General features: G+C 48.6%; 2 protein-coding genes and 1 long non-coding RNA gene across 8 annotated transcripts; 2 read left to right on the top strand and 1 right to left on the bottom strand.

The window, feature by feature from the left end:
* Positions 1-519: 519 nt before the first annotated feature.
* On the bottom strand, positions 520-19,108 carry arhgef11 (Rho guanine nucleotide exchange factor (GEF) 11). 3 transcript variants are annotated; one of them, XM_062383477.1, is made up of 41 exons: positions 17,619-19,107; positions 15,568-15,659; positions 15,372-15,476; positions 15,205-15,254; positions 15,046-15,103; positions 14,732-14,931; positions 14,552-14,623; positions 14,331-14,438; positions 14,117-14,165; positions 13,942-13,979; positions 13,726-13,818; positions 13,262-13,330; positions 13,054-13,158; positions 12,538-12,636; positions 12,242-12,284; positions 12,056-12,152; positions 11,809-11,931; positions 11,128-11,151; positions 10,846-10,972; positions 10,428-10,524; positions 10,214-10,243; positions 9,952-10,084; positions 8,906-9,112; positions 8,702-8,749; positions 8,332-8,480; positions 7,984-8,124; positions 7,512-7,588; positions 7,302-7,427; positions 6,945-7,062; positions 6,709-6,857; positions 6,541-6,616; positions 6,283-6,468; positions 5,860-5,941; positions 5,700-5,780; positions 5,515-5,570; positions 5,274-5,423; positions 4,950-5,183; positions 4,565-4,678; positions 4,086-4,384; positions 3,727-3,859; positions 520-3,633 (listed from the first exon to the last, which is right to left on the bottom strand). In XM_062383477.1, the coding sequence occupies exons 1-41, from the start codon at positions 17,651-17,653 to the stop codon at positions 3,584-3,586; spliced, it is 4,323 nt and encodes a 1,440-aa protein (XP_062239461.1). In that variant the 5' UTR covers positions 17,654-19,107; the 3' UTR covers positions 520-3,583. The 3 variants fall into 3 exon arrangements, with proteins under 3 accessions (XP_062239461.1, XP_062239462.1, XP_062239463.1); XM_062383478.1 differs by lacking the exon at positions 10,214-10,243 and having other exon boundaries at positions 17,619-19,108; XM_062383479.1 differs by lacking the exon at positions 4,565-4,678.
* LOC133949577 (uncharacterized) lies at positions 7,583-8,898 on the top strand. The gene is made up of 3 exons (XR_009920157.1): positions 7,583-8,153; positions 8,305-8,466; positions 8,583-8,898. It is a non-coding gene; the product is annotated as an uncharacterized LOC133949577 (long non-coding RNA).
* Positions 14,366-22,823, top strand: myadma (myeloid associated differentiation marker a). Of its 4 annotated transcripts, none has more exons than XM_062383490.1 (2): positions 14,366-14,500; positions 21,340-22,823. In XM_062383490.1, the coding sequence occupies exon 2, from the start codon at positions 21,447-21,449 to the stop codon at positions 22,296-22,298; it is 852 nt and encodes a 283-aa protein (XP_062239474.1). In that variant the 5' UTR covers positions 14,366-14,500; positions 21,340-21,446; the 3' UTR covers positions 22,299-22,823. The 4 variants fall into 4 exon arrangements, with proteins under 4 accessions (XP_062239474.1, XP_062239473.1, XP_062239471.1 ...); XM_062383489.1 differs by lacking the exon at positions 14,366-14,500 and adding an exon at positions 17,529-17,633; XM_062383487.1 differs by lacking the exon at positions 14,366-14,500 and adding an exon at positions 19,617-19,923.
* The last annotated feature ends 737 nt before the right edge of the window (positions 22,824-23,560 follow it).

Below are 23,560 nucleotides of genomic sequence, written 5' to 3'. Positions count from 1 at the left end.
TTTAAAACACATCTTTCAACTCTTTTGATTTCATATCTGTGGCTCCTGTCAGCAGAAAACTGCTCTTCAATATTTAATGAAGTGGTGAGAACCATCAATATTTAATGAAGTGGTGAGAACCATCAATATTTAATCTAACAGCAAACTGAGGACACACCTCGGTGTTGAGTAGACATTAAAATCATATATACACCCATAATCTGAAAGGGCCACGAGGGTCCTGAAGCCAATTAATATACTACAATATAATAACATCAAATATATCATAACATAATAGCATCCATCCATTATCTATATCGATTACCCTTAAAGGGCCCTCGAGCCAATTAATGTATAATATAATATTCATCCCTGAGAAATGAAATAACGAAAATGTCCTATCTTACAATGTTAGTGTAAATATTAATATCCTGGATCTGCCCCTTGATCCGAGTACACAACACAATCTGAGGGATACTTCCTTCTATAACACAAACAAATTCAGATACAAAATGAACAAACAAAGACCCACACTCACTGTTTCTTTATCCAGTTTCTTTTTAATCTCACAAAACACATGAATCTGAAACACGAGCTCCGGTTTTCCTTCTGTGCAGCTAACAATCTCACCAATTTTAAAAACAAGGGCGAAGAAAATAATTTATACATCCTTTTCTTTTTTTAATCATATCTACAAAAATAAAATCAAATACGAGGACTAAGGCTTTACAGAAAAAAATTAACATATATAAAACAAGTGGGTCTGATTTCTCTATATTACATGTGTGAACAAGATTTAAAAAAAGACAAAATAAAAGGACAATGAGATGAGAGTTAAAGACGTGTGTATGCATACAGTAGTTTGCACCGTGCAGGGGAGTTTTGTTTGTGCAACATTAACTTTTTTATATAAAAGGAATCAGTTATAGCTTCTTTAAAGCCGGTTAGGGCCACAACGCTGATGTCAATGTGTGAGAAACAAAGAGAAATAAGAGAAGATGTAAAGAAAGTTAAGTGTAGAGGTAGAAATTGAAGATTTAAAAAAAAAAAATGTAGTTAGAGTGGAAGGAAAGAAGAGGAGAATGTTTTAAAATAAAGGAGAGGAGATCCAACATGTTGGGTTCAACCACCAAGGACCAAGTGATGATCTGATAAACTCATTACTTTGTGTGATGCCTGTGTCCACAGCTCGATATGGAAATATGTTCATGTTACAGAGTTTCACATGACACGTGAAGAAAAAGGGGGAATGTTCCCTTCAACACCTGCGGAGACAGAATTCACTTTGGTCGAACGTTTTTTACATTTTAGCACAAATTCCTCTGTGGGCTCCCAAGGGATCAGCGGAGACACGGAGTCGTGCTCGTTGTTCGTAGCACAGCTCTCGTTCAGTCATAGAAAACCTGTACATCTACTCCTGCTCCTCTAGGGGGCGCTGGCTAAAGAGTAAAAACCTCCCACCCGGCAGTGAACCGTCACTTTAAAGGAAACATATTCACGTTGATCATTTTAATTTGTGTTATTACTGTCATCAGACTGCCCATCGCTGCAGCTCCTCTTTTCAGCCTCTGTCTCAAATACTTGGTTTAGCTCCTGTCTCTTTAAACCCCCCCCCCTCCCCTGATGAAGACCAGTCTGCTCTGATTGGTCGATGAATTGCAGCCCATGTGGGAACTCTGCTCTCGCTCTACCTGCCTCTGTTAGCTGCTCTGTGTTTGTGATGTCACATGAAGAGGAAAGAGAAACAGAAGAGGCCTCGTCTCCTTTAACAGTAGACTCAGTGGCTGACAGTGTTCAGGCTGTGATTGGCTCTGAAGCTGGTGAAGAGGTCAGCTGACTCACTACAACCGTCCCCGGGTCGTATTTGAAACCAGCTCAAATGAAATGCAGTCCAGTGTGATTCCGCCTGGTTAGACAAAGAGGCGAAAAACTTCTCATAAAGAAGTGACTTCGCAGTTTAGATACACATCTTGTGTCTAGTGTTGATGAGCATGAGAGACAGATAAAGACTTGGCTGGTTGTGAGCACCAGGGACGAGCTGCTTCTGCACTGGATCCAAAAATAGTCCGAGCAGAAATAAGCTTCTTTGCGTTTCATGCACAGAGTTAAATGAGAAGATCAACACCACAGAGGTGGAGCAGGTCCGTGGAACACAATCCACAGACCTGCTCCTTCAAAGCTCCTGGATTAATGCATCATGTTAATTTGTCTGTCTCACGCTGACAGTCCATGAGACAGCTGTGTCCCTGTGTTGATGCTAAGCTAACTAGCCGTGGATTCATGTGTACTGCACAGACGTGAGCGTGGAATCAATCCTCTTATCTGACGCTCTGCAGAAAGCAAAGAAACACATCTCTCATGTTGAGCTGGAAAGCTGCTCCTGGTCACAGATGTGGGATATGAACACTGTATGGTAAGACCAGTGGATTGGGGAGAAGATGCTGGTATTTACTGTGGCATTCACACACACACTCACAGACACACACAGACTCACACTGAGTACACTGGAGAGGACTAAAGGATGCACAGTGAAAATGTAGACAGGCCATGTTGGCGGCAATATTTGGCAGCAATTGTTTTGTGTTGGATGAACCGGTTTTCACGGAGAGTTCAAGTTTCTGAGTTTGAATCTGTGTTTCGTTCGCCGACAACATTGAACCCGTCGTGACCTCTGACCCCGAGTCTCCCACAGCTTCCAGCTCCACTTCTTCATGTGCTGGAACATCTGCGTGACTCCGCGGAGCTCGTTGTGCTGGGAACTGAGATGTGCGCCTCTGGAGCAGCGCTGGAAATAAAACCTGCCAGCATTCAGTAGTAAACAGCGCAGTAGTGTTTCCAGAGCTGGAACTCACACAACCAACATGTCGACTTATAACAGCTGCAACTGATCCCACAGATAATAACTCTGTTGTTTCTCAGGAGGAATATGAACGACTGAAACGAGCGAAATGGTTAAACATGGTGATCATGGTTTCCTTACCCAGTGCAAATAACCTGAATGATAGACACACACAGAACTCAGCCATCGTGGCAGGTGAACTCAGTGTAAAGCAACCAGTGGAACGGGGGGGGGGGTCCAGTCCCTGATCTGTCCACTGCAGAGAGGATGTCCATGACAGAGGGATGGATTGTGGGTAAAGTGCTGGGATGATGGTCCCTTGGATTTTTCCTTAAATTAAACATTTCAACACTTTTCTGCTCCTTCAACCAGATCTTTGAAAACTCTTTTTCCTTCACGAACATCCAACTTTCAGTTCCTCCGACTTCTACTCTTCTCCTCGCTCGTCAACTTGTCTTCTGCCTTTAAAAAAAAAAATATCATTCATACTTGTTCCTCAGCTGCCCCTGGTCTCCCTGCTGCTCTGGGAGAAGACTCACACAGATCCTGACCAGTCCGACCGGCTTCTCGGTGTCAGTGGGAACCAGAACCACTAGAGCGGTGGCTGCGGTGCGTCTTCGGCTCTGCTCCACCGGGCGGTGCAGGGACGAGGGGCGAGGGTGGAGGGGGGCGAGGGGGGCCGAGTCCGACAGCAGCTCCTTGTGGTTAAGTCCGTATGCCACCAATCCAAAGTGATTGACTGTGAGTAGATCCTCTGGAGGGACGTCAGAATCCAGTCGACTGAATCCTGGGTTCTGCAGCACTCACTTCTTTTACTGGAACGAGAGGCCAACAAGAAAAACCAGTTGTCAGAGGAGAAGTTCAAACCAAGTGGTCAGTCGTCAAACTCAAAGTCGGAGTCCACTCACCGTCCCCCGAGCCGCGGTCCAGCGAGGGCGTCCTGGAGACAGTGGCTGAGTGACACTGCTGCTCCTCGGGCTCCTGATTGACAGACAGCTCAGTGATGGTTCTCAAAAGCTTGTGATGATCCTTTTCTATTTCCTGTGGAGGGAGTGAAGTCAGATTTACACCCACAACCAGAACAACACCCAGGAGAGCTCGAACCTAAATTCAGTAGATCTGGATTTTTATTCAGATCTGCATCAAACACACACTCACAAATATCAGTCCACTAAACACGGCTCATTTTGTTCATCAAGATCCATGAATCCTATTCTGGGAGACCTGTGCAGATTGTGTAGCCTCACAGCGAGGGCTGTCTACGCACCTTCAGGTGACGCAACTTGCTCATCAAGCCCTCGATCGTGTGGAAAATCTCGTCCACGTTTCTGATCACGTTACTCTGGTGCCCGGCCTGCGATGGAGCCGTCTCCTCTTCCTGCTCCTGCCGCGTGGCCTCTGATTGGTCGGGCTCCGGACCACAGGCTGGCTCCTCCGCCTCCTCCGGCTGCGGTGACGTCGCCTCCTCCAGAGGCCGAGGGGAGTGGCTGGAGGTGGGGGGGTCGATGAGGTCATCAGAGTTGCTCTCTCCCACCTCTGTGGGCATGACCAAGTAGAAGGTGTTCCCTAAAGGAGACGTGAGGACAGCACGTGACTTCAGGGCCTTCATTAAAACAACCCCAAGACTTAAGATTCTAGTCATTATTCATTACCTTGCTTTTGTTTTCCAAACAATATAAAAATGCACTAATTACAAAAATGTACAGGTCTGATTAATCTACAGCAGGTGACGGATCCGATCATTACCCTGCGCAGACGCTTCGCCGCTCAGCTCGGACGATTGGTCGGAAGGGAGGGTGACATCATCAGTGATGCCATCAGGGACAGAAGAAGAAGAAGAGGGAGGACCCGCAACCACAGCTATGCACAGAGGACAGATGTGTGACAGAGGAAGAGAGTGGAAGTGGAGTGAAGGAACAGAGTGTGTGGGAGAGAGGGAGGAAGTCGATAAAGGGTCAAGCAGACAAAACAGACAGAAGATAAAAGTGAGTGAGAATCAAATTCAACAGATTCACCGAGCCCAGAGAAAACATGCAGAGGAAGGAACCGGCTGGATCCACCTCATTAGGACCTAATTATCAGAGAGGTGAACTCAGGGTCGTCCACCTGAGACGACTATGGGACTCGTTACCTGTCCTCACGACCTGGACGCCGGGCGGCTCAGCGTCTGGGGGGGGTCCCTCGTCAGGCTCCGCCTCCCAGTCGTCCGTGCTGAAGTTCAGGATGGTCTCCAGAGACTCCGGTCGCTGCCTTTCACTGAGTGAGCTCCCCTCATTGGCCGTCTCGTTGGTGGGTGTGTCATCCGAGCCATGGCTCCACCCATCGTCCTCCAGGTCTCGTATTATGAGGCGCCGCAGAGTTTCCACTGTCGGCAGGAAAACAACAAACTGGTTCTTTTGATTCCAGCACTTTAAAGTTTGGAGAAGAGATGCTGCACTTCCTGTTTCCTTCTTACCGTCTTGTAACGCGGCCTCGGCCACACACACTGTTCGTCTTTCACCACAGAGGAAAGCTCCTGATTGGTCCATGGGTGTGTGGTCAGAGAGCGCCGTGTCCTCGGAGGAATGAGCGTCCAGGGAGACGGACTGCTCCGTCAAGGAGTTGTCTGAAACATTCAGGAAGGAGATGAGAAAAAAATCCATTTTCCACAAACACAGAATTATATTGAAGGCTAAAGATGATAATGTGGTTTTTACCTGCGTAGACATTGCTGGTGGTTGAAACTGGGGATGCACTGCGTGTACTGGGAGAACTGGAGAAAACACAAACAAACATCAAGCACTTAGAAATCACTTCAAGAGATCCTTCAGGTCTCCGTCAGGACAAAAAGTTTAAAAGACAAGGAGCACGATGTTTCTTCATGGAAACCAAATCTACTCACGGAATCGGAATACAGCCGTGATTGATCAGAGGAGAGGAGCCGTCGGCCGATGAGACCGTCTTCTCAAGGAGGTCTTTCCACCTGTAGAAGATCAGAGACACCGTGAATGTGAAGCAAGACAAACAAAAAGAGACAAATCACGTCTCAAGATAAGACTGACGTGTTTTTCTCCGATGACGTGCCGGCCACCAGCTCGTAGATCTGCCGCTCGGTGGTGCTGATGATGTAGAGCGCCTTGTTGTCTGCGGAGAAAAGAGTCGAACGAGTGAAATGTGTTAGGCTTTTGTATTTGATAAGGGGGGGGGGGGGGGGGGGAGAGAGAGAGAGAAGGATATCTGTGAGTTAAACAGGTCTTTTAATTCTATTTGCTTCAGAGGCTGAGAAATTAAAGTTTTTGTCATTTTTTTAACAATGCAGAGACAATTATTCACAATTGAATCCACATATTTTTGGTCTGAGAGAGTTTCTTCTTCAGAGGCTGAGAAATCAAACATTAAATTCCTTCCTCTCAGATTTCAGTGGGTGTCTCAGGTCAAAGGAGACCATGTGTATTTAGCTCTTCTGAAACCCAGTGTGGATGTACCTGTGGCTACTGGGCGGACCAGCAGCGAGTCCAGCTTCACCAGGGGGCTGAAGGACGTCTTGCTGTCTGCGCTGCCTCCGACGCTGCCCCCCCCCAGCCAGCGGGACGGGTATCTCAGCTGCAGCCGGTCGTCCGGGCCCCTCTGCAGGAGGACCAGGCAGTCTGACAGCAGCAGCGCTTGGATCTCTGATGGAGGGAAGGAGTGTGACTAACGGGTGTGAACGCAGAGGGATGTGTTGGACGGACGCAGACACTGACCTATCTGCTTGTCCTTGCTCACTTTCCAGGTGAGAGGACCTTCATGGATCATCCTCTTTGTGGTCAGGTCCAAACTCTGAGGACGAAGAGAAGAGAAAGACAGCTTTAGATAAAACAGGACGACTGGCAGCTCTGGAAAAAGAGTTCAAAATGAAACTGGTCTGTCACCTTGAACTGGGGGGCAGCGTCCAGTCTGCGTTGGTATTGGCTGAGACGTTGCCTGTGTTCGGTTTCCCCAACGACCTCATTGACCACCTGCAGTATTCCTCTGCAACAGGCCTGAGCCCGCTGTAGTGAGGGCAGGTCTGAGCGCCCGGCTGAGGGAGAGCAGGACAAAGTCTTAAAATCTGCGTCTCAGGAACTCAACGAACACTCACACCCGACGTCAAACACACGGTCCTCACCCTCGGTGTGTTTGATGATGTTGTCCAGCAGCAGAGGGTACTTGGTGATTCTCTGCATCTCTGAAACCAGCAGGTCTTTGAGCTGCAGCCTCCGACAGTGGGGACTGGCCTCACACTCCTGAGCAGACGTGGAACAGAAATCAGCTTTAGTGGACGGACATCTAAGAGGGTGGGCAATGAGCTGAAGATCCAAATCAAAATCTGGATCTAGTGATTTAGTTCTTTAATCGTTGGTGCAGGATCTAAAGGGACAGTCGTACCAATCCACTGAGAGCAGAACTCAGACAACCTTTTCTCAAGTGCAGCGATGAAGCCCACAGCTGTGATGATGTTAGCCTGGACTGTAAGTGTGTGTACCTGGATGATGTGAGCGAAGCGGGGGTCTTTGCGCTTCTTGTTCTTGATGAGCTCCACAGCCTGAGACTGCTGACTGCACAGCTGCGACGCCTGCTCCTGGAACTCGTCTCCAGCTGCTCCTTCAAACTAGAGACACACACCAGCGTTAACACACGTTCCTGCCACCTGGCGGCGGAGAAGAAGAAGGTGAGGTGGAGCTGATGGTCTCACCCTGGCCAGCATGACGTCCCCGATGTCCTGGACGATGGGAGTTTCTCTTCTCTTCTTCATCGCCTCGCACAGACTCGCTGCGATGAAGTGAGACAGAGGCAACGTTAAAGTCACGTTGAATTTAAGAACCTTAATCTCAATAACAAGTATATTTAACTGAACATCTAAAAGTATTTCTTCATGCAGCTGGATCGTAACGTGACAGCGTGTGTCTCCATGTCCCACAACAAGGCCCAGGACACATATTGACACAGTGGAACAGCGGGCTGAGATTAACCACACCGGTTATGACCCTTTGATTGGTGTTTGCTTCACTTATTCTTATTTACCTGGCATCAACCCTGCACGTATAAGTTACTGTGCAAAGAGAATCAGCAGCAGAGGAAACCAAAAGCAGCAGCACTCTAACAACAGTAAGATTCATTTCTATAGTGCATAAGACAGATCCAGCCCCACAGACACCTGGACTGACCGTGGAGCTCGTAGACCTGAGGCAGGTTGGGGAAGATGCAGGCCAGCTCATCAGAGTTCAGGACAGACCTCATCTTCTGGAAGAAGACCTGGTCCAGGACCCTCAGGGTCCGCAGGTGGGACGCCTCTGTGGTGAACAGCTCTGGAGGCGAGGACACAGAGGGTGAGCAGGTAGAGACTAACCATCAGTTCACACATTTATCAGACATCTGAGAACTTCTTTTTATAATGACTCTCAGGTAACAACATTCAGATCTTACTCTATCGGCTCTGCAGAATAGTAAATTCTTCATTCATCCTTTTATCTTATCTTTACGTCAAGGAGAGAAAACACTGATTGAAGTCATACCATATATCACCGCCTGTCTGTCCACTTCCTTTGGGCTGAGCGTGGCGAGGAGCTGAGGAGACACCGTGTCCTGCCAGTTCTGACCGTCACACACCTCCTCCTCCAACGCCACGGCGTCCGGCAGCAGGGCCAGCGGTGAGTCCACGCTCCTACAGTCAACACAAGTATGGGGCAGGGGAGGGGAGGCACAGGAAGCATGTGTAAGGACGACCAATAGAATGAGAAACAATCGTCTTTCTACTGTGTTTTAGGTTTGTTTGAGACTGGAGCTTGAAGAGTTGTGCATGTGGGAAAGAGGTGGACCGTCCTTCTCTCTGTTCCCTATCACTTCATCCCTGATCATCAGTTAACTGTGGACATGGAGACTCACCTGCGTCGAGAGCGAGGCGTGTATGGGGGTGTAGGGTTCTCTAGAGACCTGAGTTTGAGAGAGAGTGGAGAGAGCGGTGATTGTTTGGGGGGTGATTCGGTTTCTGAGCTGGACGCATGTTGGAGCATCATCACGGATCACCACAGATGCTGCACATGCCTCTTCTCTTTGAACACCATCTTGTGATCATCAGTGAATCTTTACCGTGCAGAGCTGCTGGACGCAGACGACGAGGCGCTGTGCTGCAGCGGCCTGAGGCCCGGCCCCTCCCGCTCCTCCCCACAGTCCTCCATGTCCACATCGCTCCGTGAGCGGGGGACGGACTCCGCCACAGAGGCCACGCCCCTCCGGCGCCCTTCGCCCTGAGCCTTCAGCGACTCGCTGCGTGCCAGACGCACTGAGACCGTCGGGCTGCGAAGACATCAGAGCAAGTTACTGACACAGATCATATCAAGCTCTGCCAATGGGACGCTGACCCAGGTGCCATGTGACGATCAGTGCTTCCTCTTGGTTATCTAGATCAGGGGTCTTCAATGTTTTTCAGGCCAAGGAAGAAAATGGTGGAAAGATGGAGCGGGGACCCCATACTATATATATTGTTTAAAATTGTGATTTATATTAAACTGGGCCTAGTGCCATGTATAAACATAGCTACCCTGTTATTGTGCATTCAGTACTAAGCTATTCAAATATTACACAGGTTCATATGTTCATGTTTTTAATTTAAACATGTGCAAGGTGCAGGGTGGCCATGCCACTGCCAATTATAAACATATACATCTTGCATACAACACTGAGCTATTAAAGTAATTCACAGATTCATGTCTTCATTTTAAACATGCATGTAGAAGAGACAGTGAATCCTCAAGCCATCTGTGCATGGCACACATACTCCCACCTGAGTGAGATGTGGGGCCCTGATGGGTAGCACACAACTTATCTAACCTTGGACGGATGGATGTTGTCAGGCAGAGGGTCAAATCAGCCTCACAATACGTTGGATGCATGTTAATGTGTATTTAAAGACATTTCAATTTGTGGGAAAAAAATTGGTTCGAAAATAAATACATTATAAAAAATTAAAAAAATTGTCTAATCAACCAAAGAATTTGCGACCCCCCAAGCAGTACCTCCGCGGACCCCCTAGGGATGGCGGACCCCCTGTTGAAGACCTCTGATCTAGACTGTGACATGGCCACCTCTTCTGATCAGACACAACCCAGAGAGGAACCGAGGGACTTCAGAGCTACCTGTCCATGCTGTCTTCTCCCAGGCTGCTGGAGGAGAGCCGGGGGGGGTCAGCAGCTTCACCTCCCTCCTCTCCTGTCGTCTCCGTGTGATTCTCAAACTGCTGAATGATGTTCCTCACACTGCCAGGACGGACTGCACACACAGAGCTCGTTCAGATTACAGCACACACGCACTCTCCGCAGAGAGAAGGTTGTTGTGAATAAAAACACGTAAAACCAAAAGCAAAATTTAACTTAAAAAACTCAAAATGATGCAATGTACCTTCATTGGGTGACAACGGGACATGGAATGCTACGAAGCCCAAAATAAACCAAACAGAAACAATGAAATCAGAATCACAACACAATGGAAGTTCCATAAATCAATAAATAAAAAAGCAATCACAATAAAAGGGCAAACGAAGGACAAAAAGAAATCAATGTTGTCAGACAAATACGAGTTGTGTGTGTGTGTGTGTGTGTGTGTGTGTATTTACTGGACTGGGATGTGGAGCGGGGTTTGATGTACTTCAGGATGGGATTTCTCTTTTTATCCTCTCCATCTTTTTCCTTTTCCTTCTTGGTTCCACTCAGCTGTAGGGAGAGATAGTCAGGTCACATAATCATTGCTTTTTATACATTTTAGCTTTAACACGCCCACCACTCCTTGTTATCCTGAGATATTTGTACAGTTTCCTCATTTCAGAATCATTAGCAGGTCCAATCCCTCGCTGTGACTTTTCACTATATTTCCCTACTGTATTAACTTGTGGTCTCCCCATGCTACTCGGGGGAGAGACAGGAAAAGTTGTGTCTGGATAATATCCAAAGAAGGATGTTCTCACACACGGCCCCTCTGGAAAGCTTCAGGAATTAGCATTCTGGTTTTTGGGGCCGTGCAGCTGCAGCTCTTACCTTCTTGGTCTTCAAGAAGGCGAGCCACTTCTCCTTCTCTGTGCTCAGACCCGGGAACACCTTGGAGTCTCTCAGCTTGATGCCAGAGTGACGCAGGTAGAGGAGGACCGCTGATGCCAGAGGAGAACTGTGGGAGGTGGAGACAGAACAACATGGTGGTAGGATGGAGAGGAGGGAAAGATGGAAAACAAACAAAGAAACATGTGAGGAATCGGTTGAAGAGTCCGTGAGATTAGTGCTGCTGTAAAAAATGTTATAACTGAGTCAGATGTGACTTCTTACCTTCTGTCTTCTTCGTGCTTCGATCTGCGGCGGGGGGGGGGCAGAAAAAGAAAACTGTATTAAATCCCTCCACAAATACCAGGATCCAAAGAGAAGGTGACTCGGGTCGGTGTAGGACAGAGGAGGCAGTGCCACAGTCATGTGACGGGAGTCAGTGGGTGTGTGTATGGTTAGTAAACGTCAGGTGGTTCCTGGGTTAGCAGCTTGGGTTATGACCTTTGTTATCACAGCTTGGCTGATCTCTGTCTGTCACTTTGTAATAACGCTTTTATGGGCCTCCTCACAACCGGGCCTGTTGCTGGGCAAACCTGGTTAACAGTCCTGGTGTGTATGTGTTCATGTTCACTGCATGATCTGAGCCTCATGCTGAAGTAAACCTGTGTTTCGTTAATTAACAGGGATGGGTTTTTGACCTTTTCACCCCCCCCCTTTCACCCAGTTCCAGGAAATGGGTTCAGTAGTTTGTGCGTAATCGTTCTTACAGTCAAACGGCAATGAAACTATAACCTCCTCGGTGGAAGTAATAACTTCTAAAGGAAAACCGATCTTCTCTCTTCTGACATCATTCAGATGACGGTTAACTATTTAACCAGGAAGTGAACCCTTGCCCTCAGCATGAATTGCATTTCTTGTAATTGTACAGTTGTTGACAGCAGCCACATCCGAGCCAGTCAGACTCACAGTATCTCCCAGAGGGCGGTGACCTGTCTGTCCACCACCTGTCTCTCTTTGGCCGGGTCTCCGTCCAGGTGCTGCAGGTCTCCTTCTCCAAACAGGGAGCCAAGACCCATCATCTGCTTGTTCCTGTGAGACGCAGAAAAACAACATGAACACGTTGAAATGAGCTCCTGAATACGGGAGATGAACCTTGGCTTCTGATGGTGGACAGGTCCTTCAGTGAAACACTGCCAGTGTGAAGGACTTGTACCTGTAGTCCTGTATCTGGTCCTGAATGTCCGGCAGCACCAGCTGCTGCAGCTCGGACAGAGGTCCTCTGATGTCCTCCTGAGCATGCAGCCGACTCTCTGATGGGACGACAGACAGACAACATCAAGTCCGTGGAACAAAAATCTCCTCACATGAAAAGTCACAGCCAAGAATGATCAAGTCTTACCGATATCTGTGAGAAACTCCTCCCGCACTTTGATTTTCAGCGGCTGTAAGAAAAAAGTAATAATTAATGTTATTTCAGATACTGATGATCTGTTACTACATGATGTATAGTAACTTGAGTTACTTGATGTATCTGTGTTACATCATAGCGCTTTTTAACCAAGGAGAACATTTATTCGTATCATCTCTAATGCCAAACTTTTAAAGGATCAATATGCATTGAAACAAATTAGTAGTAAAGTCTGGAGTATAAGAGATAATACGATAAAATAAAATCATTTTTCTTTGTGTACGTACAGCGTCCGGGTCCAGGAAATGGGAGCAGATCTGCGGTGCCAGTGCGCGGGCATCTTTCGGACTGGAGCCCAGGTAGGCCTCCACCGACAGGTAGAACAGCTGTGAGACACAGAACCAGTGAAGCATCAGTACAGATGTGCAGGTCAGAGCTTTGAGGAGCTGCTTTTTGGCCTCTACTGATGATGGATGCAGTTCTCTTTCTGAAACTGTAAAAGTGACTTCTCCAGAGGTCACTGGTTTATTCAAATTGTATTATTGAATGTATTGAATGTCCAACTCGTGCCAAATGCTACACTAAGCTTCCTATGGCCCTTAACGATGCTCATGTCCAGCATGCTGCCGATACGATGAGCGGTTCCAAAGATATTCACGTCACAGACAGAAGGACAGACATGCAAGTTATTTTATTAACAAAATGACAAAAGATTACATAAAAGAAAAACTTAATAACTTGGAAACATAGGGTAGACACCAAACCAGCCCTTTGATTGAAAGGAGATTAGAAGCTGGACTGACCAGTGGGTTTGGGTCCAGCAGCTGAGTGAAGACGTATCTCATGAACACCGTCATGTGAGCTGGTCGAGATTTCAACAACTCAATGTCCTGGAAGGGGCCGTCCATCTGAGAGGAGGAAGAATGGAATCATTTAAATAATTACAAACTGTGGGAAGGAGCTGGTGGTTGGATTAGAGTCTGATGGATGTGCAGCAAATGTTCTTATCACCTCATTAAATGCATAACCATCATCTTCTTCATCCTCTTCCTCAGGGCCGATGATCTGGGCCTTTCCACCCTTTAAACACACACACACACACACACTTGGTTACACACTCATGTTCTGCACACACTCAATGCTAAATAATTAGATGACATGAATTATAGGAATATAGAGAACAAATGACTGGGAAGGACGGAGCTAACACTTTAAATATGCAAAATATTTCCATCGTGATCCATAAAACACTAACAAGCAGCTGATGATGAGGACTTTTCCTGGCATGAACTAAAAATACACTTGAGATCTCATCCACATGTTGACAAAAATAAAATATGTCCCCTTTTGACCACCACAGACAAAAAGACTCTGCTGGAGTCCTCCCATTGGCCGACAATCTCAACTGAAGTGAAACCAGTCACTCAGTAACGCTCGAGTTCAACTGAATGCAGGTGTGTGTGTGTGCGTCTCACCGAGTCAGAGAGGGTGTGAGTGTCGGAGCTCTGCCGTCGGTGGAAGGGGGTCCTGAAGGAGGATGAGGGGGAGGAGTGGGGACTCTCAAAGGCCTGAGGAGGAGGAGGAGCAGGAGGAGCAGGAGGAGCAGGAGCAGGGGGACGGGATGAGTGGGAACCATCATATACACACAAACAATCTCACCAGTTTGAAATGAGCCCAGATTAACGACCTACCTCCACGTCTCCTTCACTCACGTCCACTGATTGTCGCCCTGCAGAAGCACAGAGCAGATTTTAGACACTGAGTACAAGGCCTACGAATCAACACTGTCACTGAACAACAGCGTCCTCTGCACTCACACATGGTGAGTCCTCCTGTGTGTAGTAGGAAACTGAGGGAGATACAAACCTTCTCCTGCTATGAAGTAACTGGCGATCGACTCTGATCGTGTTCCCTCCTGGAGAAGCAGAACAAAGCAGCAGTTCATTTTCAGCACCGGCTAAAGAAACCCTGAATTCAATGCAGCTGGATGAAAGACATATTGAATAAGTGTGTTTTTGTTAATTCCATTTGTCCTGCTCCATGCAGGTGAACCCTGAGACCCTGTGAATGACGTCCTCACCACATCTTGCTGGATCTTGACCCTGACCTGGTGAGCCCTCCTCTTGGCGCTCTCAATCCGCTCCAGCAGGGCCGCTGACGGGTTCCTCGAGTGCTCCTCCATCAGGTCCTGTGAATCGACCAGGTCTGGTTATCGAGAGCATCTTCAGAGGGATCAGCGATCAATCTGCAGTGAGTTGTGTTTCCTGCACGGACTCATTGGTTCATGTGCGAGGGTTTTACCTGCAGCTCGGCTTCTTCCTGCTCCAGCATCTTCCTGAGTATCTGAGTGGCGTGTTTTTGTACTTCTGAGTCCTAAACACACAAAAGCAACAGATGATGACGATGTGCATTTTCTCCAAGTACCTAAGTCCTTTAGCTGTTCCACTGAATTACATGAATGCTTAACAAATCGTCTCTCGCCTGTAGTGGTTTGGGTCCAGTGATTCTTTGGGAAGGGCTGCTGCTCAGTCCAGAGGGTAGGGGCGGAGGTGGAGGGGGTGGAGCCTCCCCACCGAGAGACGTTCTTTGATTGGGGGTGAGGTCAGTGTGGAGGGGCTCCAGGGGCAAGGAGGCAGCTGATGGGGGAGGTCCCTGTAGTGTCAGAGCTACATAGGGCCCAGCTACAGGTCCATAGAAAGACACAATCAGATTTGAAACATACAAAGCTAATTAAACAAAACATTGGCTTTTCAATGTCACTCAAACAGACCAACCCCACTTCTTTGAACACTCACATTTGATGAGCTTCACCACCTCCTGATGGGACATGGACGACACCAACGAGCCGTTCACCTGCGAGAGGGAGGACGAGGACAACATGTCAACACAACCAGTAACAACGACAACAGGAAGAAGTGGACAGCTCTCTCATTGGACGGCACTGTGATAAAAACCTTTATGATGCGATCCCCTTCTTGGACTCCGGCCTTGACTGCTGCGCCCCCTGGGAGGATGAATAACAGCAGTGGGTCAGTTCTGATGGTCTGTCTGTCGGTGTCAGTGTTGGACCGTGACTAAGTTTACAAGGACTGGGATTGTGGTTATTACAGAACCGGCTCACCTGGTCGGACATTCTGCACGAGCTTCACTCTCTCTCCACAAACTGTGAAGCCGAAACCGAGCTGGTCCTTCTGCACGACCACACATCTCTGGACTAGACCAGGACCTGGGAGAGGAACACAGGACCATATAAGGGGTGTTTGGGAGGAAATGAATTCACCTTGAGTCTATATCGGTCCTGAAACCATGTAAATTACCCGTGGTCTCAAGCATGATGTCAGGCGGTGGCTCCCTCTGCTGGGTGGCAGAGGATTTGCGCTCCGAGTCCCCGATGGTCAGACTGTTGAGCCTGCGTTGGAGGGATGAGAGAAACGCTAAGAATCAAATAATAACAAACATCCGGAGGGACTAAATGACAACAGTGAAAGATAGATGGATAAAAAGTGAAGGAACAGACCAGGGAGGAAGAAGGGAAGCTTACATAGAAAGCAAGGAGAGAGGGGAAAGAGGAGCTGAGGAGTTAGAAAGAGGGGGAGAAGATGTGTGCATAGACGAGAAGAGGCAACAAGAGTCGACAGGAAAACTCACCAAGCAGCAAAGGGGCTGAAAGCGAAGCATGATGGCAAGGAAGGAAAAACAGATAGGAGGGGGGGGGAGAAGATATTCAGATAGACGTCCAAACCTTGATGCAACAAGTGACCAACAGGAGACATTGAAGTTCACATGATCCCCCACGCCCGCTCTCCTCACACAGATCATAACACCGAGAGCCACGACTTCCACACATGTATTTGCTCGAGGGTGAATGAAGGATGGATGAACACAGTGAGAACACTGAAGGGATTCTGTATTATGAACCAACACACGTGGCTTCAGAGCCTCCATGTGGAGAAGTTCCACACGGAGGCTCTGAAGCCTTTCACACATGACCTCTGGAGGATGATGTCTGGAGAGAAGGGTCCAGACCTTCCCCGGAGGATCTGGTGTTCTCCAATCAGCTCCTTCAACATTACCCTGAGTTCTTACTAGAGGAGGCGCCGACTCTCCATTACACACAGACCCTCCGGAGAATGTCCAGAGGATGCCTGGTGATAAGAGCCATGCATGTCTTTCTATATTTAATCATCCATCCATATCTCAAGTTATCAAAACTGAGATTCTATGAATTGACAAGATATACTCCAAGTAAGTTGTACTTGGTAAAGCCCAAGTATCAACGATGTAGTCCTGATAAAGAGGATCAGGTGTCACCCATAATGGGATTGATCCAGTTTAAATACAATTCCATGCTCTGATACGTGTTGTGTGGATGGATATGATCATTTCATTATTTTTTAAACACAAAAAAATGTATCATGCACGTGTACTTTTCATTTCTCATGCAAATGCTTGATGTTTCGTCCTGAACCTCGAGTCAAATGTCCCTGAAATAACAAGAGAACCCCCAGCTGTACACCCCCCCCCCCCCCCCCCCGAATACCCCAGACATGAGCGGTGATGGGACAGCGGTCCTACCTGAGCAGGTGGGTGTTTTTCCTATTGGGTGCCCTGCTGTCACATGACACACACAGACACAGCAGTGGGAAGCGGTGGGCACGTGCAACCAGAACCCACAGAGGAGACAAAGGGTTGACAGCAGGAGAAACAGGAAAGACGTGATCGAGACAAAGAGGCATCACACAGGACAGTCACAGACACACAGTGGACGTGGTCAATGTGGTGATGAGACAGACAGGATGAACTACAGACACGGCAGGTGAAGAGTGACACACCGACCCTGAAGCCACAGACTGAAGCCGAGACTCACTGTAAATTATTTAAATATCATTGCCTCTGCCAGCGAGCTTGGCTTCTCCCCTGCTTGTTTGTTCTTTTAGCAGAAATCAGCACAAACAGATTTACATGAAATTTTGTGAAGGGGTGGCACACGACCCGAGGAAGAATCTTTAAATGAAAATGATCAGTCATATTTAGGGATTGATATGTATGACCTTGTGCAGTTTGTGTTTTCCTCAGGGGGCTGCTGGACCGGGGCGGAGGGATGCTCTCTACTCTCGTTGTGAAACCTATGACTTCAAGTGGGTTGTGTTAGAGATCTCAGCCTGCTACTTTTGTCATGCATGCAGCGTTCTGCCCTCCGTGTCCCAGAGTTCAGCTTTATCACCTCCCAGCCTGTCAGACTTGTTTTTCATTGGCCAGACTGGGAGCGAGATAAATACGCGTCAATTGGCTTATCTGGGAGGCCTGCAGGTTTGGAACCAAGGCGCTGCCATGTGAGACTGCTCCTGTGGGTGCTGTGGGCTCATACCTGTCCAGCGTGGAGGTGGGTTGGCGGAGACTCATGTCTGCTTCCTGGTGCGGGGGGGGTCAGTGCGGTCACTGGGCCTCTCTGATCCCCATCTCGTCCTCTCCTTCGGGTCTCAGTCCTCTTGGCTCTCTGCGGGGCTCTGATCAGATCCTGGAGCTGCTCGGACGCCGGTCCTGATCAGACGGCGTGCTCCTCATGTTCCCCCCCAACCTCCAGTGGCTCCAGTGAGGTGTCAGTGGGGAATAGAACAGGAAAGACCAACGTTCAGAAAGTCAAACCAAGGTCCCGTGTCCTCTCTGGGCCAGGTTACATGAGTGGCTCGGAGGTAAACAGCCCAGCACAGACTGGAGGTGGCCTGGTGCAGGGGGGGGGGGGGGACCTGGAGAAAGGACAGTCTGCCTCCTCAAAGATCATCAATCATGAATGAATGGCTGATATGTCTCGTTGTGCTCCGGGAGAACCAGCCCAGCCTTCCGGTGTGCGGCTCCTCCACCGGGAGATGTTCAGTGGAGTGAAAGCAGAACCCTCAGAAGCTCTGTTGACACATGTGTGGACTAGAGACTCTCCTCCAGCCTCAGTCACACCCTCGGGCCGCTGCTTCGGTCCGGTTCGGCCCGAACACGCCGGGGTCGGTGCTGTTCGTACCGAAGTGTAAATTATTATAAAACACGAGCCTCAGCCCGGGGATGTAAAGCGTCTTTCCCCGCTCGCAGGCTAACTGTGCCTGGCAGAGATAAACAAGCTAGCACACTGTAAACAACCGCCCGGTCGCTAATGGCGAGCCGGCTAGCTGAACGCTTTACCGGCGTGTCTTGCCTCTCACGTTGATCAAAGCATGGAGCTGACACGAAGCTCCAGGTGCTTCCCCGGTGCGGGGCTGTGACTGGTCGAATTAGCCGCCTGTGTGGAGGTAGCGACCATCGGAGGCGGCCTGTCGTGCCCAGCTAGCGTTAGCTCGCCGGGGTTAGCTCCTCGGACAGGCCGCTTTCAAGCCGCGGCATGGCGCCGATGCTCACGCCGAGCGAAAGTGCGGGGTCACCGGCTCGCTGCTGCGCCGACGGGTCGGTCCTTCCTCCGGACTAGCGAGCTAACCGGCTGGTTCTGCGGGACAAGGCGGTCGGCGGGACCTCACCTGCATGCGGGTAGAGGGTGACGGGGGGAAGTGGGTGTCCACGCACAACTCCGGCGCGATTAACCCCAGTTTTTGGTGCAAATTCAGGCACTAACGCTGCAAGTTAGCCGGCTAGCTACCAGGGAGTACGGCTCCAGCAGAGCTCCACCCGGGGGTCTCCTCTCCGGAGCAAGTCTCACAGGTACGAGGCGGGTTCGCCTCTCTCTCCCGGGGTCCGACACTGAACTCCAGGGCTGATCTCTGCCTGTTTCTGCTCCGGATCGTGTCCTGGTTCCTCCGCTGTGTTGTTATTCTGTCTGATCCTCCAGCGGGTCCTCGAACAGCTCACACGGCGCACAGCAGCGGCCTGGCCCGGCTGCAGCGCGCTACTGCAGGACGGGGCCACCGGCTCCGGACGCACACATCTCAGTTTATCAACTAATAATAACAATAATGAATTATTATCAAGTAACTATGAAAATAGAAAGTAATAAGTGGATCATTTGAGAAGACATTTTTGTTCATATCACATTTGTTACGTTTTTATTACTATTTTTTAAGTGGTTATTGAAACAGTCATGACTTGTTACCAGGTTGTCAACAGACACATAATTAGCTGTGGTGCATTACAAGCATATGAAGTACAAAAATAAATATAGAGCAAGCAAATGAATAAACAAGTTCTCGATTATAAACCTACACAATAATAATCTACCCCTGTTTGTTCAGCATGGAAATATGTGCAATATTCAACACTTCTTTATCTGTAAATAATAGTTTAGATTAGTTGACGGTTCGTGTTTACTTTATTATGAACCCGCAGCCCCCCCATCAGAACATGTGAACATCTGGCTCTGCAGCAGACAAACATCTGGAGGAGAGTGGATCCCTGCTGGAGCCCGGTGGGAGCTGCACGCCTGATGGTCCTCGATGCAGCAGGGCTGTGGTGGACTGGGTGGACTGGGTGTAGTGGGTGGAGGCTCATCGGAGAAGGTTCCTGCTCTTTACCAAATAAGGCTCAGTTTGGGGCGGGGGACACGCTGCTGCTGGGAGGAGGAGGAGGATGATGATGATGATGATGATGATGATGATGAGGAGGAGGATGATGAGCCGCGGAGTGCGCACAGACATTCAGAAACTTTAATCTTGTTTAAAACCCACCAAAGGAAACACAACATCACCACACTCCCCACGGTAAGACCTTCTCACTGGAGCGCGTCTCTCTCCGGCCGCCGGGGCAGGAGGAAGCAGCTCGAGGCTATTTCTGGAGTGTGTGATCACAATGGCTCAGCGGCCGGGGCGCGGTATGTCCGCTATTTGGAGCGTACCACTGTGTGCATCAGGTTTACTGGGTTCGATCCTCTGAACATCCGCCTAACGGTCTCTGAGCCTCATGTGGTCTCACGGTGCTGCTGTGTGCAGACCTGGTTCTGGTTCAAGAGGAAGGGAACCAGGAAGGATTTCATGAAGTTTCAGTACTCGGTGTAAACGGACCTTCTACAGTAGTTCTCAGGTTGGTCCATATATATATTAAAAGCCAGCGGTGAGGTATGGATGTAATGAATACTAACAAACTATTAAAGGAGTAAAAACGCAAACCAAAGAGCGGTTTCCTGTCAGCAACAGGGGCAGATACAGGGGCGGATCCAGGGGGGGAACCGGCCCCACTGATATCTGATTGGCCCCTGTCCTGGTAGCAGTGTGTTTCTTTTAATAATTTAGTCACCACAGCTGCTTTCAGAAATGCACTGACCTCCAGAGGATCTCCGGACATTGTGGCTGTATGTGAGAACGCATGTGTCCGAGGCTCGATGGCTGTGTCGGGGCCTGAGTCCCACTTTGTGATGAAGTGCTGGTTTTCCTGCAGAGCCATTAGCTCCTCAGAGCTGCTTCCTGCGTTCGTTACACAAAACAGGAAGTGTGTTATCGGGGTTAGTGGCTAATGAAATTAGTTGTGTGTTTGTACAGAACGTCCTAAACACCCGCACTACACAGGTCACAGCTTGAACGACCAAGATTCATCACACAACTTTAGTGTGAGTCTCAACATGTCAGGGGTGGAAATACAAATAAAGATATTCAAATCTGCAGCTGCCTGATGTTTCACAGCTTCGAGGCCTAAACTAACCTGTTGATGATATCTAGTGGTGAGCTTGCAAACTGCAGCCTCGCCCCCCCTCCCATTCCAAGTAGAGAAACTACTAAATGAGAGGCGGTGGTCTAGTGGCAGAAACTTGGACTATGGGCAGAGAAGGTCTCTGGTTCGTCTCCACGGAGAGACAACAAAAGACGAACCTGGATTGATCTGTCCAAAAATCCAAGAGTCTCCCTACCCTGTCTAGTGCCCCTGAGCAAGGCACCTTACTCCCCCAACATCTGCTCCCCGGGCGCCGTACATGGTCGCTCACTGCTCTGTGTGTCCTGCACCAGATGGGTCAAAAGCAGAGGTTACATTTCCCTACCTGCATGAGTGTGCCTTTGCATGTGTTTGGGACTAATAAATGCATCTTAATGGTAATCTTAAATAAATACTGAAATACTAAATACTCATTTCAAAACCCTGCATCTGTTTCACCTGCTGCTCTCTTGTTTTTTTGTCTTTTGTTGCAGAACATGTGACGAGCAGCCAACACAGGATCCCACGTTCAGTTTTCAATCCTCATCTTTGACCCCCGCTGGACGACAGAAGCCTCTGTGAACTCCGAACGTATCCCAACATGCCTCTGATCGTGTTTCCCACCTCCCAGCTGCTGTGGGTGCGCCTGGCCGCCCTGTTATTCACCTGCGTGGCTTTCAGTGCCGCGGCGCACGCCGGCTCTCTGCAGCACGGAGGCATGGCCGACTGGTGCATCTTCTGCTGGGCGTTCAGCTTCTCGTGCACCCTGCTGGTGCTGCTGGTGCTCCAGTTTGGCCTCCAGTCGAGAATCCCAGTCTCCTGGTCCAACTTCCCCATCACTATAGCCTGCTACGCCGCCCTCCTTTGCCTCTCAGCCTCTGTCATCTTCCCACTCTTCTACCTCAGGGACCAGCAGGGGCCCAGCGAGGCCCGTGACCATCGCATCGTGTCCACTGTCTTCTCCTGCCTGGCAGCGGTGGCCTACATGGGGGAGGTGAGCTTAACTAAAGCCAGGCCGGGAGAGACGGCGGGTTACATGGCCACGGCTCCAGGCTTGCTGAAGGTGCTCCAGACCTTTGTGGCCTGTATCATCTTCATTCTCGTCAGCGACCCTGTGTCCTATGACCAGCAGCCGGCGCTCAAGTGGTGCATGGCCGTGTACTGCATCTGCTTCATCCTCTCCATGGCTGTGGTGGTGCTGTGCGTGGGCGAGTGCACCGGCTGTCTCCCCATCCCCTTCTCCAAGTTCCTGTCGGCATACGGGCTCTTGGCGGTTGTCATGTACTTGACCGCCACCATCATCTGGCCCGTGTTCCAGTTCGACAAACACTATCAGGGCAGGAGCAGCGCCTCGTCCAAGCTGATCGCTGCGTCTGTGCTCACGGGCCTCAACCTCCTGCTTTACCTCGCTGACCTGGCCTACACCGCCAGGCTAGTGTTTGTGAGCGCCTGAGAGGAAGACGTTAAGGACACACACACTCACACACACACTTACTGATAACTGATGTGGACTCAAACAATTTTCTGCCTTATTCTGCTGAGACGAGGAAATCCCAATAACTCGAAAGCTCACTTACAAAATGTGTGAATGTACGTGTGCACGGTGCATGTCTGCGTATTTCAAGATATCTGCAAAGATGATATTTAACCTCTAATGTGACTCTTGCTCAGTGTGCAACACAAGTATAAGGTGACAGATCTGAGATCAGATCTGCTGTATTTTATATGATGTGTGACACGGGAGGATGAAGTCAGAAACACTGGAGAACACAGGAGAGCAAAAGAACACTGTCAAATATTTTCATTGACAGAAATGCCCTCAGGCACTGTTTGCTTTCTGAAGTGGAAGCCTCTGGTGCCAAACCCCCCCGAGCTGAATATCCTTCTTCTGATCTTCTGTTCATGACAGTGAAATGTATCAGTATTAAACCGTGTGAAAGTTTATGATTTGATTAAAGAATTTAGTTAAACAAATAAATATTTAGTGTCGTGGTTCAGACAAGTTTTTCAGGAGTGGTTCTGGCTCCGGGGAATTTTCCATGACACAAAGAACATATTTGGATCAAAGTGAAAGAGGGAATGCAGCTGTAAACTCACAGAGCAGGTTAGCAGGTGTCTGTGGTTCTCTACCACCATCTTTACATTTAATTAACAGTATTATCATTATAGACTTTAAAAGCTGTTTCGAAACGAAGCCGAGTTCTGAAGGGTCAACAGTTCCTGAAAGAAAAGAATTAACAAGGTTGAGAAATGTAAACGGGAGTTGAGAAGAGGTGTAATATTAAAATAATAAGAGTTTAGAGGCTAAAGGAGGAATAATGAATAACCAGTTAATGTGAAACAATAAGCATCTCGATGGACTTGTTTTGAGAGGATGAATCCATCAGGGACTGATGAGAGAAACTGCTCCACCCAGACTAGTTAACTTTTTGTTCTTAGAAGGTTTCTCATAAAGTTCCACACACTCAAAGGAACTCCACCAACTTTGCAGTTTGTCCAAAATATAATTCAATAGAATGACAGAACCAGCTGAGCTCAGAAACGCTTCATCTGTTATTGCTTCAAAATCCCTTTTTAAAATAGAAACATCTTTCTTTTCTGGTTGAGTTTGATTTTGTTTTTGTTTTTATTCCTCATTTTATAGTTTTATCCTCTTGTCAGGAAAGTGCTACACAGATAAAGCTTGTTATATGTAGGATGTATTTCCTTGAGACG

The sequence above is a fragment of the Platichthys flesus genome, chromosome 24 (genome assembly GCF_949316205.1).
Source record: "Platichthys flesus chromosome 24, fPlaFle2.1, whole genome shotgun sequence".
Taxonomy (NCBI): domain Eukaryota; kingdom Metazoa; phylum Chordata; class Actinopteri; order Pleuronectiformes; family Pleuronectidae; genus Platichthys; species Platichthys flesus.
The sequence above is the reverse complement of the archived record's forward strand: the minus strand, read 5'-3'. Positions and strand labels throughout refer to the sequence as shown.

What these genes read in the sequence shown, in the direction of transcription:
- arhgef11 (XM_062383477.1), bottom strand. Translation starts at nt 17,653, where the DNA reads ATGAGTCTCCGCCAACCCACCTCCACGCTGGACAG. An exon ending in CTCACACCCTCTCTGACTCG is followed by an intron (nt 13,331 to 13,725) that starts GTGAGACGCACA and finishes GTGTGTTTAAAG; the next exon opens with GGTGGAAAGGCCCAGATCAT. An exon ending in ACCGCCCTCTGGGAGATACT is followed by an intron (nt 11,152 to 11,808) that starts GTGAGTCTGACT and finishes CCCCCGCCGCAG; the next exon opens with ATCGAAGCACGAAGAAGACA.
- myadma (XM_062383490.1), top strand. Translation starts at nt 21,447, where the DNA reads ATGCCTCTGATCGTGTTTCCCACCTCCCAGCTGCTGTGGGTGCGCCTG.